At 50.7% G+C, this 15,082-nt stretch overlaps 4 protein-coding genes across 4 annotated transcripts; 2 read left to right on the forward strand and 2 right to left on the reverse strand.

The window, feature by feature from the left end:
• Nucleotides 1-780: 780 nt before the first annotated feature.
• Nucleotides 781-4,529, reverse strand: P175DRAFT_0553708 (putative ubiquitin C-terminal hydrolase). Its single transcript, XM_040900507.1, has 3 exons — nt 4,052-4,529; nt 3,783-3,983; nt 781-3,699 (listed from the first exon to the last, which is right to left on the reverse strand). The coding sequence occupies exons 1-3, from the start codon at nt 4,256-4,258 to the stop codon at nt 805-807; spliced, it is 3,303 nt and encodes a 1,100-aa protein (XP_040755822.1). The 5' UTR covers nt 4,259-4,529; the 3' UTR covers nt 781-804.
• A 298-nt stretch (nt 4,530-4,827) lies between these two features.
• On the forward strand, nt 4,828-7,819 carry vps27 (ESCRT-0 subunit protein VPS27). Its single transcript, XM_040896308.1, has 6 exons — nt 4,828-5,185; nt 5,244-5,376; nt 5,446-5,727; nt 5,794-6,556; nt 6,613-6,966; nt 7,048-7,819. The coding sequence occupies exons 1-6, from the start codon at nt 5,118-5,120 to the stop codon at nt 7,527-7,529; spliced, it is 2,082 nt and encodes a 693-aa protein (XP_040755823.1). The 5' UTR covers nt 4,828-5,117; the 3' UTR covers nt 7,530-7,819.
• A 33-nt stretch (nt 7,820-7,852) lies between these two features.
• Nucleotides 7,853-10,412, forward strand: P175DRAFT_0497558 (uncharacterized protein). The gene has a single exon (XM_040896309.1). The coding sequence runs from the start codon at nt 8,344-8,346 to the stop codon at nt 10,279-10,281; it is 1,938 nt and encodes a 645-aa protein (XP_040755824.1). The 5' UTR covers nt 7,853-8,343; the 3' UTR covers nt 10,282-10,412.
• Nucleotides 10,413-11,586: 1,174 nt separating this feature from the next.
• P175DRAFT_0427935 (putative autophagy protein Atg13) lies at nt 11,587-14,713 on the reverse strand (the record flags this gene model as incomplete). Its single annotated transcript, XM_040893276.1, has 3 exons — nt 11,587-14,229; nt 14,327-14,425; nt 14,486-14,713. The coding sequence occupies 3 exons, from the start codon at nt 14,711-14,713 to the stop codon at nt 11,587-11,589; spliced, it is 2,970 nt and encodes a 989-aa protein (XP_040755825.1).
• Between the last annotated feature and the right edge of the window lie 369 nt (nt 14,714-15,082).

Raw genomic sequence — 15,082 nt, forward strand, 5'->3', positions numbered from 1 at the left:
AAAGAGAGAGTTGATGAAAATAAGAATGAACAAGCCCAAGATAGAAGAAGAAGAAGAAGAAGGGAAGAGAAGAGAAGAGAAGAAGAACGTGAAGAGAGAGAGAGAGAGAGAGAAGAAATTCGGGGGCCGACAATCAGTTGGGGGAATGTGATCCGACCGCTTCTCCGCCAAACTGGAGGTAACTAGTATCAAATGTCCAGGTAATGTCGCAAATTCGATCCGAAAGATATACTCGGGATAGAATAGAATCTGCATCTTGTTTTAGATCTCGAGAATCCTCTTGTTTTCATTTTTCCTGTTTTCTTATTGACGCTCCCCGACTGGACCAGGGTCAACTGTGGCCTGAGAGAACAGGCACCTCTCTGCGAATCGGAGACGGTGTAATTTTGTTTAGTCAGGGATAGTTTACTGTTAACATTCATAACTACTGAGGTAGATAGTGGGTGAGTTAACTACTGGTGATGTTAATAAAGAATCAATTATTTCTATTCAAAGGGTTTATTCTATTACAAGAGTTCAGAAAGTCAGAGAAACAGAGTGCCTGAGGAGCAGACTGCCTAATCGGGAATTTCCTCACCATATAGTATGAGAATATATTCTCACAGAATACATAATATAATAGTTCTATATATCCTCGCAAATAAACGCTACCATACACCCTGAACTCGGTTATGTAAAGAAAGAAAAATCATAATATCGCATCTCACATAGCACTCGTTCTTTCCAGAAGGACGACGTCTAATACGAACAACAACAGTCCCGTTTTTTGGGGGGTTTTTTGGGGGGGGGGGGGGTTTTTTGCTCTTACTTCGCAGGAACTCGCTCATAAAATACAATATACGCTTGCTCGTTCTGCAACCGATCCTTGAATGATAGATCACGCGGCTTAAAATCCGTTGCGCGCCCGTCGTCAAACTTCCGCCAGCATTGCCGTGATGCATCCCGCACGAGAGAGATATAGTGGCCGCTCCCCATCGACGACCCAAGGTGTCGTAAAACCCCGTATGCATCGTACGTGAAAGGAGGATCCGTCGCAGAGGTTGTATCCTGCAACCCTGTGTTCTGCGTCTCGCGGACGGCAACCTGGCCGCCCGGCGGCGAGAACACGAAATCGTCCATTCGGAGCCCGTGGAGAGGGAAGTCAATCGGCGTGTGGATTTTGCGCGCGCTCTGCGTTTTGGAGGCGGAGAATCGCTTGAAGTGGATCACTAAGATCTGGGGGGCTCGGGTGACGATGATCTGTTTGGTCGCCACCCGCTCACATTTGCAGAACGGGCATTTCCACACCTCGTCGCCGCTCAGCATCTCTTCCTTGCAGTAGCTTTGCAGGCACTGGTAGATGTCGCCCTTCCCCGAGGCGGGGATCTCCACGCTGATGCTGTAGAAAGCCTCGTACGTCGTCGACGTCCGTTTACAGGTTGTACACCGCAGTCGACTGGCATGCTGTCCCGCAAAGAGTGACGAGATAAAGGATTCTTCGCGGTGGCAGTACCGGTCCCATTCTATCTTGGAGACCTTGGACACAGGCATTCTCTCCCTTTGCATCTCCTCCTCAAAGGTCAGCGGCCGAAGCGGTGTTCTCTGCCAGTTGATATTGAGATCCTCGTGCAGACAATCGACAACAAAGTCAAAAAACTCCTTGGCATCCTGCTGCCGATCGATTGCCCACTCCTGGTTCAGCCGCCCGCAAAAATTCCGAAAGGAAGTAGGCATGATCACTTGCACATCATTCTTCCACATCGACCGGATCAGATTGGCGTACAACCCAGGCATCACACCCTGAGACCCTTTCCAATTCTTTTGCACATAATACCTAAATCGGTTGTCGATAAAGAATTTGCTCAGCATCACCGTGGCGCTTAAGCATTGGATCGTCGAATTCAGGTAGCATGTCACGCCAAAGTTAGCCAGCCCCGTTCGAGGAAGCTTGAGGCGATTGATTATCGAACTCGACGTGTACAGGGCCGTCTTCGTCGCCGAGGTCTGTCGGGCCAAGGTAGGTTGGATCTGTCGACCATCCGAAACGCCACTGTAGCTCCGACGTGGTACTGCAGGTGGAGGTCGTGACGGGGCAAGAGGCATGGGAGCGGCATAGTTTGGATATGGAGCGGATGGCTGAACCGCCGTTGCTACCATTGACTGTTGAATAGCATGCGGTTCGGGGAACCGTCGTAGGAAATCTTCGTACGAGCGCACAAACGGTGCCGCCGGGACTTCTGCTTCCCTCTGGTCCTCCTCAGACTCTTCCGCGAGGGCTTCCTCCTCTTCAATGTAGGCACTAGTGTCAATTTCTTCCGTCTTTGACTTCTCCATCCACTCCGTGAGTTCCTCGGGGTTCAATTGCTCAAGTTTCCGGAGCCGTCGTTTTCGGACCTCCAAGCTCGAGTTGGCACTGGCCATTGTGGGAACTCTTCCCAGCGGGCGACCCGGTTTGACAACAGGTCTCTTTGGTTGAATAGATGCGATTACAGCGGCAGTAGAAGAGGTAGCAAGAGACTGCTGTCCCAAAAGGTCAATCCACGCATCAAGACCACCCAACAGAAGTGCAGGGGGCCGTCCATCCTTCAAAGGTTTATAGGCGTTGAATTCGTAGAGTGTATCATAGAGAGCCCTGAGATGGGGTGCAGTAGTACCCACCGGTGGGCCGGCGAGGTAGCTATTCGAGCTGGTGCTTTGGTCATAATAGACGATCATATCAAACTCATTGCGCCTCTCGAACAGTGCCTGTTCATATTCAGGAGAGACCACCAGGCGCTCTTCAAGCTCTTCCGCAGAGACGTTTTCCTTCAGTGCAACGGGCTCTATACATATGATTGATTTCGCATATATATGACCACCGTCATAATCATCTCGAGGACGCACATCAATCAACAAAATATTATATCGACGCAGATACTCTAGCAGATCCTGTGCACCAATCGTCGAATTGTGGGGTAGATCAGCTGAGCTACTCGGCTCTTTCATGACATGAATGCCGTTGGGAGTCCGGGACCTATAAGGATTATCGTCCAAATCATTGCGGCTTGGACTTCCGCGGGGCGAGTTAGCAAGCTGGGAGTATCTCGGGTTTATAGGACGACAGATCTCAGTGGAGGTTCTCGGAGGGTTTGATGGAGGTTGCGAAGGCACCGTCCATATTGGGCTGTAGGCGGGGTCTGGAGCACGAGGAAGTGCTGTATTGATCGGAATCTTAGGAGGCAAAGTAGGTACATTATGAGGAGACCCCATACTGCGCGGTCCCAAGGGGCGTCTGGGAGGAGAATTCAGGATCGACCCATGTGATGGCTCGGGAGAGGTATACGACGAGGGAATAGGAGACTGGTTTTCATTATATCTCTGAGTGGTGTCATTTAAGCCCTCATGCGTTGAATTAAACCCGTTCGTTGGGGGAGATGTCGTCTTTAACCGAGCGAATCGCTGGGCAAGTGCGTCTGGAGGGGTCGAATACCTCTGCGGTTTCGCTTGTAGGTCGAACGCCTGGAAATCCGAAGGACTAGGCATTCGTGTAGAACTGTTTTCCGTCTCATTTTGACGACCACGCAGAGATGTGGATTGAAAAGTCCCTGCAGGAATCACATGAGGTGCCGGTCGCCGCGAGCTGGGCAAAGAAGCGCCGACAGGTTGCACGTTAGTCATGAGGTTATTCTCCAGAATTTGTTGCTTGATTGTGTCCATAGTCCCCTGCTTGGTTCGCACGGCCTAATAGGATTCAGTATTAGCCCAGGTCCCTGAAAATAAATTCGCATTCACAACACAAGGTCTTTCCATCATGGTGAACTTGCCATTATCAGTTCTGAAAATTGTCTGTGCCATCCAGGAATCTGGCTGGTAGCGGTCCGATAATCTGGGTGGTGCGGGATGAGGTTGATGGTAATCTCGGAGGCGCGAAGATACTGTACATAGGCGCTACCGAGTTGATCGGTTTCTGCAAAGCTTCTAAATCTCGAGATGGCGTCTTGTGCCGTCGTCAACAACTCAATGAGCTACATCGGCAATCAACGTTCGTTAGCGAAATCAACATGCGTCCGTGTTCCATGCCGGAAATACGTACCGGTGTAGATTCAGTTACCTCCAAGGCAGCCGCTTTATCCTGAAGATCCTTAATATTCGGAAACCGTAATGGGATACCGTTCTGATGCGGCCCAGGTCCCTCAATTTGCCTCCCACCAGAAACGATGCTACTGAGGGGACGACGGCTGATACTCTCCCCCGGCGCAAAAGTTGGCGGTGACGGCAGAGTCGCTGCATCTGGGGCCATTATAGGAAGAGTCAAGAGGAGGCTTCACAGATCATGACCTGGCCTAGCTTCTGATTCGAAGCTGGAGAAAAAGGGAACGGCAGAAGGTGAGGCCGCGGGATGATGTGCCAAAAGGACGAAGTAACGAGTGAATAAAATACGAGACCAAGGGATCAGACGAAAAGAGCGGGTGCAAGAACTGGAAAGAGACCAGATTGATCCTCCCTCCTCTTCTCACCTCCGATCCGCAGATTGGAGTTTAGTGGGGAGACGGTTAGGTATACTAAGTTATTCTTGAGTTGAATCGGATATGCCTGGCGGGATGTGTCTGGGGTAATCATGTATGCGGTAAAATACCGATACGCAACACCTGATCTTCCATGGGACAAAATCGGGACACCGCCTTTTTCTGCCGCGTATGTTTCTCTTTTAGGATGTACTGTCCTGTATTGCATACGCCGTGAAACACACCGCCTTTGCCTATGACGCCACATGTCCTGGATGCTGACTCAGCTGGCTAGGCACCCAGGCCAATTAAGGCCATCAAATGGAGGCGGCGACACAACATCCATTGTACGTACAAGCTACTTGTTGGAGGCAGATATCTCTCAACTCCCATGCTTTCCGCTTGAAGAAGCTCTTTTTTTTTTGGCCCTTTTGAACCCTCCTTTCATCGATTCTTTATATCAATACGTCCTCCTCCGGCCCTCCCCGACATCCCGAAAGTCCCTTGCCATCTCATACAAGCTCCTACGCCGCCTTCAACCTCTCCCTCCCCGCATCAAGTACGCCTTCCTCCATCCCCAGGCTTCCAGCGTCATTAGGTATCGGAATTCTCGTCATCACCAAACCAGCGCATTCGTTGCTCGTCATCGTCAGCATGGCGGGGTGGTTTTCTTCGACTTCGCCTCTCGACGAGCAGGTCGAGCGTGCAACCTCATCTTCTCTGTAAGGGTTGGACTTGGGACCAGCTCCCTGACCAGTATGTGGCTAATTAGCTTTTCAGAGAGGATATCGCTCTCAATTTAGAGATCTCCGACCTGATTCGATCCAAGGGTGTCCAACCAAAAGATGCCATGCGATCCTTGAAGCGACGATTAGAGAACAAGAATCCAAATATTCAAATTGCGACCCTCAAGGTTGGCTCCACCCCTCCCTGATCCACCACCCACCGATATCACACATTCTAACTGTATCTCTCTGCTTAGTTAACCGATACATGCGTCAAAAATGGCGGAACCCATTTCCTGGCAGAAATCGCGTCGAGAGAGTTCATGGACAACCTGGTCTCGCTTCTTAAGGCCGAAGGTGTCCCTTTGAACTCCAATGTGCAAGATAAAATGCTGGAACTGATTCAAGACTGGGCCATGGCGGCTCAAGGACGCTTCGACCTCGGCTACTTGGGAGAAACATACCGAAAGTTGCAGAATGAAGGTTTCCGTTTCCCACCCAAGACCGAAATCAGCGGGAGCATGCTGGAGAGCAGTGCGGTAAGCGGAGTCTACTACCTATATACTCTCAGGTACAATACTGACATTGAATCATCCGTATGCTAGCCTCCAGAGTGGATTGATTCCGACGTTTGTATGCGCTGCCGTACGGCGTTCAGTTTCATGAACCGCAAGCACCATTGCCGAAATTGCGGTAACGTCTTTGATGCGCAGTGTTCCAGCAAGAGCCTTCCTCTGCCCCACCTAGGAATATTACAGCCGGTCCGTGTTGACGATGGATGCTATGCCAAATTAACTTCGAAGCCATTCCTCCAGGGTGCCCTGGCAGACCGGTCGGCTTTCAAGAACAACTCGATCACCAAGTCAAATGCAATGGAACCCCGTGGTGCCAGGGCGGAGAGTGGCTTCGATGATGACCTGCGTCGAGCTTTGCAAATGAGCTTAGAGGAAGTCCAAAATAAAGGAGGTTACGTTCCACAATCCAAGCCGACCCAGGAGCCCCCGAAAGCGGCCAATCAACCCAGCACCGATGAGGAGGAGGATGCGGATTTGAAAGCTGCCATAGAGGCATCGTTACGTGATATGGAAGAGCACAAGCAGAAGCATGCGGCTGCCTTGAAGAACACTGCTGTCCCAGACTCTTCGCCTCGCGCAATGCACACCACGACCACCCTGCCCAAGAATCCATATGAGCTGAGCCCTGTCGAGGTAGAGAATATCCATCTTTTTGCCACTCTGGTTGACCGATTACAACATCAACCGCCGGGGACCATCCTCCGGGAACCCCAGATTCAGGAGCTGTATGAGAGCGTCGGAGCGCTTCGGCCGAAGTTGGCCCGCAGTTATGGTGAAACTATGAGCAAGCACGGTAATCCAGTCTCCTTAGCTGATGATGGAATGGCGAGACTGACCAAGAGCTTCTAGATACACTGCTTGACGTGCATGCCAAGCTGTCTACCGTTGTCCGATATTATGATCGCATGCTAGAGGAACGCCTATCCAATGCCTACTCCCAGCATTCTCTAGGTTATGGACAGCTCCCGGGAGCTTCTCAATATCCGAATATCTATCCATCCATGCCCCCGAATGTGGCCGATACGAAAACAGGAGCCGAGAACTTTTATTATGGAATTTCAGGTGCCGAACAACCCCAGCCTGCCAGCAGCACATCTTACGCCCAACCACCGTCAGAACCACGGGAGAATGCAGGCCTTCGCAGTGGCGCGATCAGCCCCAGCATGCAACACCAACAGCACCCCCCACAGCCTATGTCCCCCAGTATGTATTGGAATGGAAATCCTCAGCCAATCACCTCCCCTCAGCTTTCGAGCACCAACACGCTCCCTAACCATCTTTCAGCTTATCCTACGTCAGCGCCACCCCCCTCCCAGTTTTATGGTAATCCCACCTATCCGGAACAAGATGCCAACCCATTCCCGCCTCCTGAGACACCTTATCAAGGATCGCCCGTGGCCAGGCGAGATTCTCAATATCAGCCAACAGGAGTTCCCCCGAATGCTCCCGCTCCCGATCAACTACCTCCCATCGACCACGGTGCTCTTTCAGGGTATATGCAGCCGACAGATTCTCGTCCTCCCCCTCCCACTGGCCCACCCGTCCTCCAGCATCAACCACCGGAGCCGCCAACCCAAGTATATTACCATCACCAACAGCCCCCCTCATCGGGAGCGAATTTCCAGGGGTATCCGCAGGCGACTCCAGGTTACCAGGGTCCATATGGTGGTGATGTCTCCCCTCTCAGCGCGCCTGCCCCTCCCGTACAGTATCAGCCACCGGCGCCATCCAAACCCGCCGTAGAAGAGAGCTTGATTGAGTTGTAGTGTGGCCCGATCCTTCTTTTTATTTTATTTTTTTTTGGTATTTTGTTTGTGTTATGGTCCTTGTTTCCCTGTGACAATTATGATACCAGATGAATTGATTGTTTTCTGGCCTCGAGGTTCCCTTCCAATCATTTCATGATACTAGGCCATTTCTTTCTTTCTTTCTTTCTTTCTTTTTTTCTTGTCTGCAGTGTTCATTTTTAAGCTGTAGGAAGATTTTTGATTTCCAAGTGACTGGACAAGACCAGGTTCTAGTACGCGTAACAATACATCCATCCATACATACCATTCCTCCAGATTCACTTCTTAAACTAAACCAACCTCGGATTTTCCTCTTCTTCTTCTTTCTTTCCTTTCTTCCCCTCTTCAATCCTCTCTTTACTCTTTCTTCATCTCTCGCTCTCCCAACTGGCTGTTTAAAGCTCATTCCCTTCTCTAATATCCCCTCCTCCTCTTCTCCCGCTCCCGTCTTTCCTTTTCTTCTTCATTCCTCTTCTCTCTCCACTCTTATCGTCCCCGGTCTTTCGTCATATTCTCACCAATTGCCTCGTCCCTCCCCACGCTTGTCCAGTGAAAAAAAAAAAGGATATAATAATTCCTTTTCTCCTGCTTCTTTTCCGTCATCAATCGAATACTTACCCACAAACAACCCCGTCTCTGCTGTGATACTTACTCGTCATTATCGCTGGGTTTAAAATCGAACCCTCCGGATTGAGCCAAACCCCGGGTGTTCGGTGTGCCCTCCAATCGTTGCGGCCAGTTCTTCTGCCGGTAGCTGCTCCTCGCCCGATTTGGTTCTCGTCGTAACGCCGCCATGCCGACATCTTCCAACACCTCCTCCCCTGTCAAGCGCCCGGGCCTGGCCCGCCGTGCTGTCTCCTCCCACGCTGTCGTCACACGCTCCTCCTCTTCCCAGGGTGACTTGTCTCTCTCTAACTCCTCTCACACCCAAAGGACCCTCCATCGACCTCATCGACCGCACGTTGTCGGTGGCCATCGCTCCCACGGTCGCAACCCCTCATTTGGCAAGAACCTGAATAAATTACATCAGCGCAAGAAATCGGCCCCCGTAACGCCCGCAGCGAGTCCACCCCGTGGCAGTCATAATCACGTTCGCTGGGATGGAGCAGTGGATGGAACAAATAACACTACCGCATCTATGAGGAAGAACTACTCGAGCCCTGCTCTTCGGCGGAATACGTCCACCGGTGTTATAACGAAAAAAGCTCTGGTGACGGACCGCCCCCAAACTGGCGCGGGAAAGAAGAAGTCGGTGGGGTTTGAACTGGTAGATTCAGACAACGACGACGGTGACTGGGAGGACACAACTCAGTCGCCGGAGAGTACGAGACGGGGTTCCGTCGTCCAGTCCAAAGACAGCGAGGAGAATCAGGAAGTGCTAGTCGACCCGCTTACATTTGTGAAGCGGTCTTATCCTCAGTTTCCTCGAGCGACTAGCCTCCCAGAATCTACCAGTAGGAGCTTCCATGACGACGATTCGTCCGAAGAGGACCACGACCACGACAGCGATCACAATCCACAGCCTCAACAATCGTCTGACTCCGACGAGCATCGTGGGGATACAGAACGCACTTCTGACCACAGCGACATTGCTTCTCGTCTCCTCAGCCCGTCACACTCTGCCAAAGCCCCTCCAGCCATGTCTTCGATCTCCGCCACCGCTGCTCCCGCTCCAGTGGATACTATATCAAGAAATGCTTCTCTAACCAACCTTGCCTCCGGTCATGATAGCCTGCGACGACCTCTTTCCTCAGCTAATGTTGCACAAGCGCTCATTCCGGGAAGTCAAACACACGCAACTTCGTCCTCCATCGAGGGTGGCGTATCAAGATTTATTAAAACTGGCACTTCCAGAACCGACTCCGACCCAAATACGCCGTCGTCATTCCTACCCCACTACCATCCTCAAACACCTCCTTCCCCTAAGAGGGGTACAACCTCAAGAAAGTCCAAAGCGTCTCCCCCTTCCCGCCCGCCTGGAACGGAGCCTCATTCTCGTACCCAGCAGAAGCTTTGGTTGCAGCGAACAGCTGCGTTGAACACTTCTCCCCCTGATTCCCATGGAGTGCCGGCAAGTGCTTCTCCATCTGCAATGGATCCGACCTATATCAGTGGCACACCTAGGACGGGCTCGGGTCCGTTCGACGCCGCGAGAGCCCTTATGAATGGAGCTTCAAGAAATGGCGGGGTGATGCACCAGCATGAGACGAAACATATCCGCAAAGCATACGAGAAGACTGCGATGGAGCTCACAGTGGTGCGGAGGTTCCAGTCGCCCACAGGTGATAGCCTGAATCGCCTGAACGCCATTCTTAAGAACACTAAAGCTTCCAACCCCAACCCCGAGTCACGCGGCGCACTGATCCACTCCGCTATGTCAGCGCCGGCTTTATTTCTTCTCCAGGATGGAAAACGCCAGACGGGAGAAAGCGAAAACGTTAATACATCTGAATCTCGGCAACTCGTGAGCAGACGACAACCTGACATGCAGGGCTCGGTTTCCCAAACATATTTCCAAGACCCTGAAGACCTTGTGAATGATTCCGCTGATTCAACAGCTCAACATCAAGGATCTCAGCACCCATCCCAACGCCTCCTATCAACATCAGACGAAGCTGCACCCGGCAATTCTACAGTTGATGAAGAGCCCGAGGTTTCGCTCCTGCCAAACGAAGCAGAAATGATGATTCGTCGCATGTGGGAAAGTCGTGAGGTCGCAACATCAGGTTGAATGTACAACAGACACCCATAACCTTCTCTTCCTGAATCGTTGTGATTGAGATTCCTTCTTTCTCTTCTTTCTTCACATGATTTCCTCTTATTTCTGTTTTCAATCCCAAGCTTATGCTATGCCACTTTCTCCCCCCCCCCCCCCCCCTTCCTTCTTCAATTCATTGACCAACAAATGCGGGCGTTCGTGGGTGTTCAAGGTTGAATTTTGTTTAGCATACCCAGGTCGTTTTGGAGTCACTTTTTCAATCACATCATGGGAACGAAATACAGCCTACTATTTCCATATGTCCGTTCGTTCCCCTTTCCCTTTTTTCGTCATCAGTTACTTCTCTTTTCTCTTTTCTTTTCTTTTTAATTCACCCTGTGTTTTTCTTTTTTCTTTTTTTTCTTTTTTACATGTTAATTATCTTCCAAGCACAGATATCCTCTAGTTACATAATAATGTATTTTCTCTTCTAATATGACAAAGTAACTGGTCACACTTCATAATTTCAACTGTATGGATATATAAATAGGTAATAATCATCATGCTTTAATTTCTGACTTGAGCAAAATATTCATTCCAAAAACGCCGTCCGCGACATCAAGCCTCAAGCCGGAAAACCCCAAAATGGGACTCAGAACGCAAAAAAAAAAAAAAAAAAAAAAGGACACCATCAACCCGCCTTAGATAATTATATATGGAAAATGTGAAACAGAAACAAGAAATAAGAGAGAAAAAAAAAGAAGAGGGGGGAGGTTCCACTGAAATATCCCAGGACATGAAGAGAACAAGGCATCAGAGCCAAACCTAAACATGACCAATATATCAGTTGAAAGAAGACCCAATGGCCAACGTGTAGGAGAAGAGAGGAGAGGAACAAGGAGGGGGAGAAAGCCCAGGTAAAAGTAATGAAAAACTGTTCGTGCCCATTCTCTATTCGCCTTTCCAGTTGGTACTGTTTGTATTGCTAGCAGATCAGTCTATAAGAAAGCCACCCTGGAGAAACATGGTCAAACTAGAACAAGTCAAAATATCAGGGTGTATATGCTTGTAGGTGAAAAAAAAAAAGAAAAGAAAAGAAAAGAAAAGAAAGAAAGTTACCACAAAGAGGGGGTATAGATGTTGGCTTCCCTGTGGTCAGAGCGTAATCAACACAAATGAATTCAAGCCCCAGTATCAGTATAGGCAGGTGTGGGAGGAGTAGTGACCCAGTCAAGAGAGATATTTACACGATCTTTCATCCTCCAGGGATGCTGTTTCACACTCACTGTCTACACACATTCTGTAGTCTCAGTGAGGGGGGGGGGCCACGAAAGGCGTTCAAGGCCAGACGTGGAAGCCAGAAAGTCCGCCTCGTCTTCCACTGCCTCCTCGCCTCGAGCCAGCGTTTCCACTCGAGTCATTAGTGCCCTGTCGGCCTTCGTCAAGGCTTCGTCGAGACGCCCCAAAGTCACTCATAACAAATAACAAGGGTTCGTCCTCTTCGGGTTGCGTGCTTTGAAAATTGTTACGGCCAGCACTGGATCGTCGTCCGGCTCGGCGCTCGTCAGCTACGTAAGTACCGCTATTGCTTCCACTTGCGTTGGCATCACGGTCAGGATCCTGCTCAGCAAGATAAGAAGGAATGATGCCACCACCACGCGCGGCGCTGCTTGAACCAGAGCTTAGAGAATGAGGTTGAGGTCCACCAGAAAACCCCCGACCACGGGAATGGCTGAGTCGCCGTTGGAAGAGGGGGTGGTTTGAGGAAGGAGAAGAAGAAGATGCTGGCGCAGACGTCATCACACCTTGTTGAGTGCCTACTTCGCGTGTTGCCGGGCTTGGTAGAACCTTTGCATTATCTCTTCCGGTTGGCCTTGCTCCACGGCCGGAAGGAGCCAAGTTGGTCCCCGTACCTTCGTACTCGTGCTGTCGCTGTAACGCACTCAGACTCGTATGGGAAGGCTCCTCCGCTCCTAGGCTTACACTGCGCATATTAAAAATTTCCTCATCATCCGCTGCGGTAGCGCTTCGACGATTGGCCGCTGAGCTGGAGCGGCGAAAGGTTGCGGGGAAAAGAGACGGTGGAGATGTCGGTATGGGAATGGCGGTCACTGTAGAAGGATGGTGTTCGACAGGAGTTTCATCACTCACAGTTTCTTCCATGGGAGAGCTGGGGGCTTCACGAGGGAGGCCCCGAGGATTGGATTCGGGGTTATTATAATCCACTATACTGTGAGAACTCAAGCGAGATGGTATAGCAGGGGTGTGCGGCGTATGGGGAGATATTGGCTTTCCAGGAGATGAAGCCGTGGAGATAGATGTACCTGCAGCCATTGGCGGAACGCCCGAAAGCTGCTTGCTAGAGGAATTCGAGGACCGTTGCAAGAGCAACGACGAGGACATGGAATCAGAGAGCGCGGCGTTAGAGTCTCGCATGCGCTGAAAGCGAGATAGAGCAGCGGAAGTAGCTGTAGTTCTACGTGAGACGGCATCCAAGGCAGCCGCGTGATTTGAAGAAGGGTTTAGTAAGTCTTTCCTCAGATCGAGCATTTTTAGAAATTCCGAAATGTTCTCATCGTCCGCATGAATTGAATCCGCACTTGTCCCAGTAATCTCAGCAAGTAGGCCAGATCCAGGCTGGGCGGTTGAAGACGTTGCACTCGCTTTGCCACTGGAATTATCGTCTTCGATCCGGTTAATGCCTCCCGAGGATGGTCTTCCTCGGCGATGACTGAAAGCGCTGCTGTATCTCGAGATAGGAGCGGGTCGTGGAGAGGCGGAATTTGAGGACGGGATTGCATTATCAGGCGCTGATGACAAGGACTTACGGGCCGAAGCAGCCATGGAAGGAGGAGGCATATGTTTGGATTCAGAAAGGGAGGCTCGGACAGGCCCTACCGTACGAGGAGACGCTCCAAGGGGAGGATCCACCAGCGAAGGAGAAGCGGACAATGGGGGGGCTTTGAATGGTTGGAAGGAAATCGAGGGCCTTCTAGCGACGTATGGGCTTCCCTCGTTTGCAAGAATCGCCGCACGCCCTGCAGGACTGGCCTTGGCGACCGAGAGCGATTTTCGATAGGATGAAGCGGGAGAGGGGGATGAAGCGCCTGATTCTCTCGCAGCGCGAAGGGCTGAGATTGGACTTGCCCCGGTTGGAGCACCGACATGATGGAAGGTGGATAGACTTCCGTATGCTCGACTTAAATCAGGGTCTTCGACGGGCCTTTTTTCCACTGGAGCCGATCCAATTTCGGGATTCACAGCTTTGGCATCCAAGCCCCGGGATGGTAGCGAGGGGCGGAAGATCTCATCGTCCGCTCCCATGAACCGCGAGCTTAAAAGGGCTTCCGAGTCATCGACACGGAAATCGCAGCTCGTTCGGTAAGTCACCTGGACGGAAAACGGGCCCGCAGGCGATTCGGTGACACCAAAACTATACGTATCAACCACTTTGCTGTTGCCTTCATACAAGGGAATGGTCAAATGGTCTGGCTTGGACGGTTCTTGGGGGACCTGATCATTCAGGATGCGGTACTTGATTCTCAAAGCAGGGTTTGTGCGGAACCGGCCATTGCGTTTAATAAATTTCCAGGCCGGCAAGAATTTTGAATAGGTAAATAGAGATCGGAAAAGAACGATGCTCTTCTTGTATACTGTTGGTAGAATCGAGCCTAGATCCGCCGGCAATTTACCCGGCATATCCCCTAGTTCAACCCTCCATCGCTCCAGAATAACATCGTCGGCTCTAGATGAAGGAGGCTTCACGGGGGGGGCACTCTGAGAAGCGGTGAGAGATTCCAAAACATCCCATCGCTTTCCATTCTCATCCAACACAACAAGGGTTTGGCTGTTTGTGAGCCCTTGAGTATCTAGATATGTCTCGATGATCAACGGGGGTGGTCGGTTGTCGGTAGCATCGCATGTCCTCCAGGTCCGCAGGTGTTCTCGAAGGACATCTGTGTCCTCTACCTCGACATTGAACTGTGTATGCGATAAGGTATCAGCTTATGAACGAGTAAAATACCATATGGAGAAACGCCAAAAAAAAAATTAAGATAAGAGTAAAAAGTAAACGCACCCAGCGATTCACTCTCGGTGTGTCGGAACCTTTCGTAAACGAAGGGGGAAGCTCGGCACGAGACTGTAGAATAATGAGAGCGGCCTTGGTATGGTAGTTCTACATCAAGACAGAACGAGGTCAGCAAAAAATGCATTTGAGATCGAATTCGTGGCATACCGATATGATTTGACTGAGCTTGGCTATCGCATCTTTTCCAGGCTGTGAACGATGGGTGGCATCCGCGACATCGTTTTCTGTTTCAATCCCCAGGCCTCTATTCGGATGTGTTCTAAGGTCGAAAGCTGGGGAATTTGGTCGTGGGTCCGGGTCTTTGCGATCTTGGGAGCGAGGTCTCGTAGAAGAGATGGGCGCTGCCGGAGCAGGCGACCTAGGATGTTGGTGCATAGTAGTGGTGGAAGGTGGGAAATCGCCAGATGATCGCTGCAAAGGGTTCCAATCCCGAATCTCCGACTATTCGGACGCACTTTATTTTATTTTCTTATTTTTTTTTTTCGAATCAGGAAGGAAATGGAGAGATGACGGAGCGGGGGCGGACGGCCATGCTCACGAACTGGAGAGAAGCACGAGGAGGTTGATATGCAGCCAAATATAGCAACAAAAGAGCTCAACGGGGTGATAAAGAAAACGAACAACAAAGCCAGAAGGGGACAGTATCTGAGGCTCTAAGCAACAGGCAGCTGTGTCATTATTTGGAGTATTCAGGCAACAGGAAGTAATTTTTGAAGGGTGTGGTCTAGACAACCCTGGGGGCTT

This window comes from Aspergillus ochraceoroseus, assembly GCF_002846915.1.
Source record: "Aspergillus ochraceoroseus IBT 24754 chromosome Unknown P175scaffold_1, whole genome shotgun sequence".
Lineage (NCBI taxonomy): Eukaryota > Fungi > Ascomycota > Eurotiomycetes > Eurotiales > Aspergillaceae > Aspergillus > Aspergillus ochraceoroseus.

Coding starts and splice junctions, on each gene's coding strand:
- P175DRAFT_0553708 (XM_040900507.1), bottom strand. CDS start 4,258: ATGGCCCCAGATGCAGCGACTCTGCCGTCACCGCCAACTTTTGCGCCG. Junction 3,984..4,051: donor AGGTAACTGAATCTACACCG/GTACGTATTTCC, acceptor TTGCCGATGTAG/CTCATTGAGTTGTTGACGAC. Junction 3,700..3,782: donor AATTTTCAGAACTGATAATG/GCAAGTTCACCA, acceptor GAATCCTATTAG/GCCGTGCGAACCAAGCAGGG.
- vps27 (XM_040896308.1), top strand. CDS start 5,118: ATGGCGGGGTGGTTTTCTTCGACTTCGCCTCTCGACGAGCAGGTCGAG. Junction 6,557..6,612: donor TGAAACTATGAGCAAGCACG/GTAATCCAGTCT, acceptor AAGAGCTTCTAG/ATACACTGCTTGACGTGCAT. Junction 6,967..7,047: donor CCCACAGCCTATGTCCCCCA/GTATGTATTGGA, acceptor ACCATCTTTCAG/CTTATCCTACGTCAGCGCCA.
- P175DRAFT_0497558 (XM_040896309.1), top strand. CDS start 8,344: ATGCCGACATCTTCCAACACCTCCTCCCCTGTCAAGCGCCCGGGCCTG.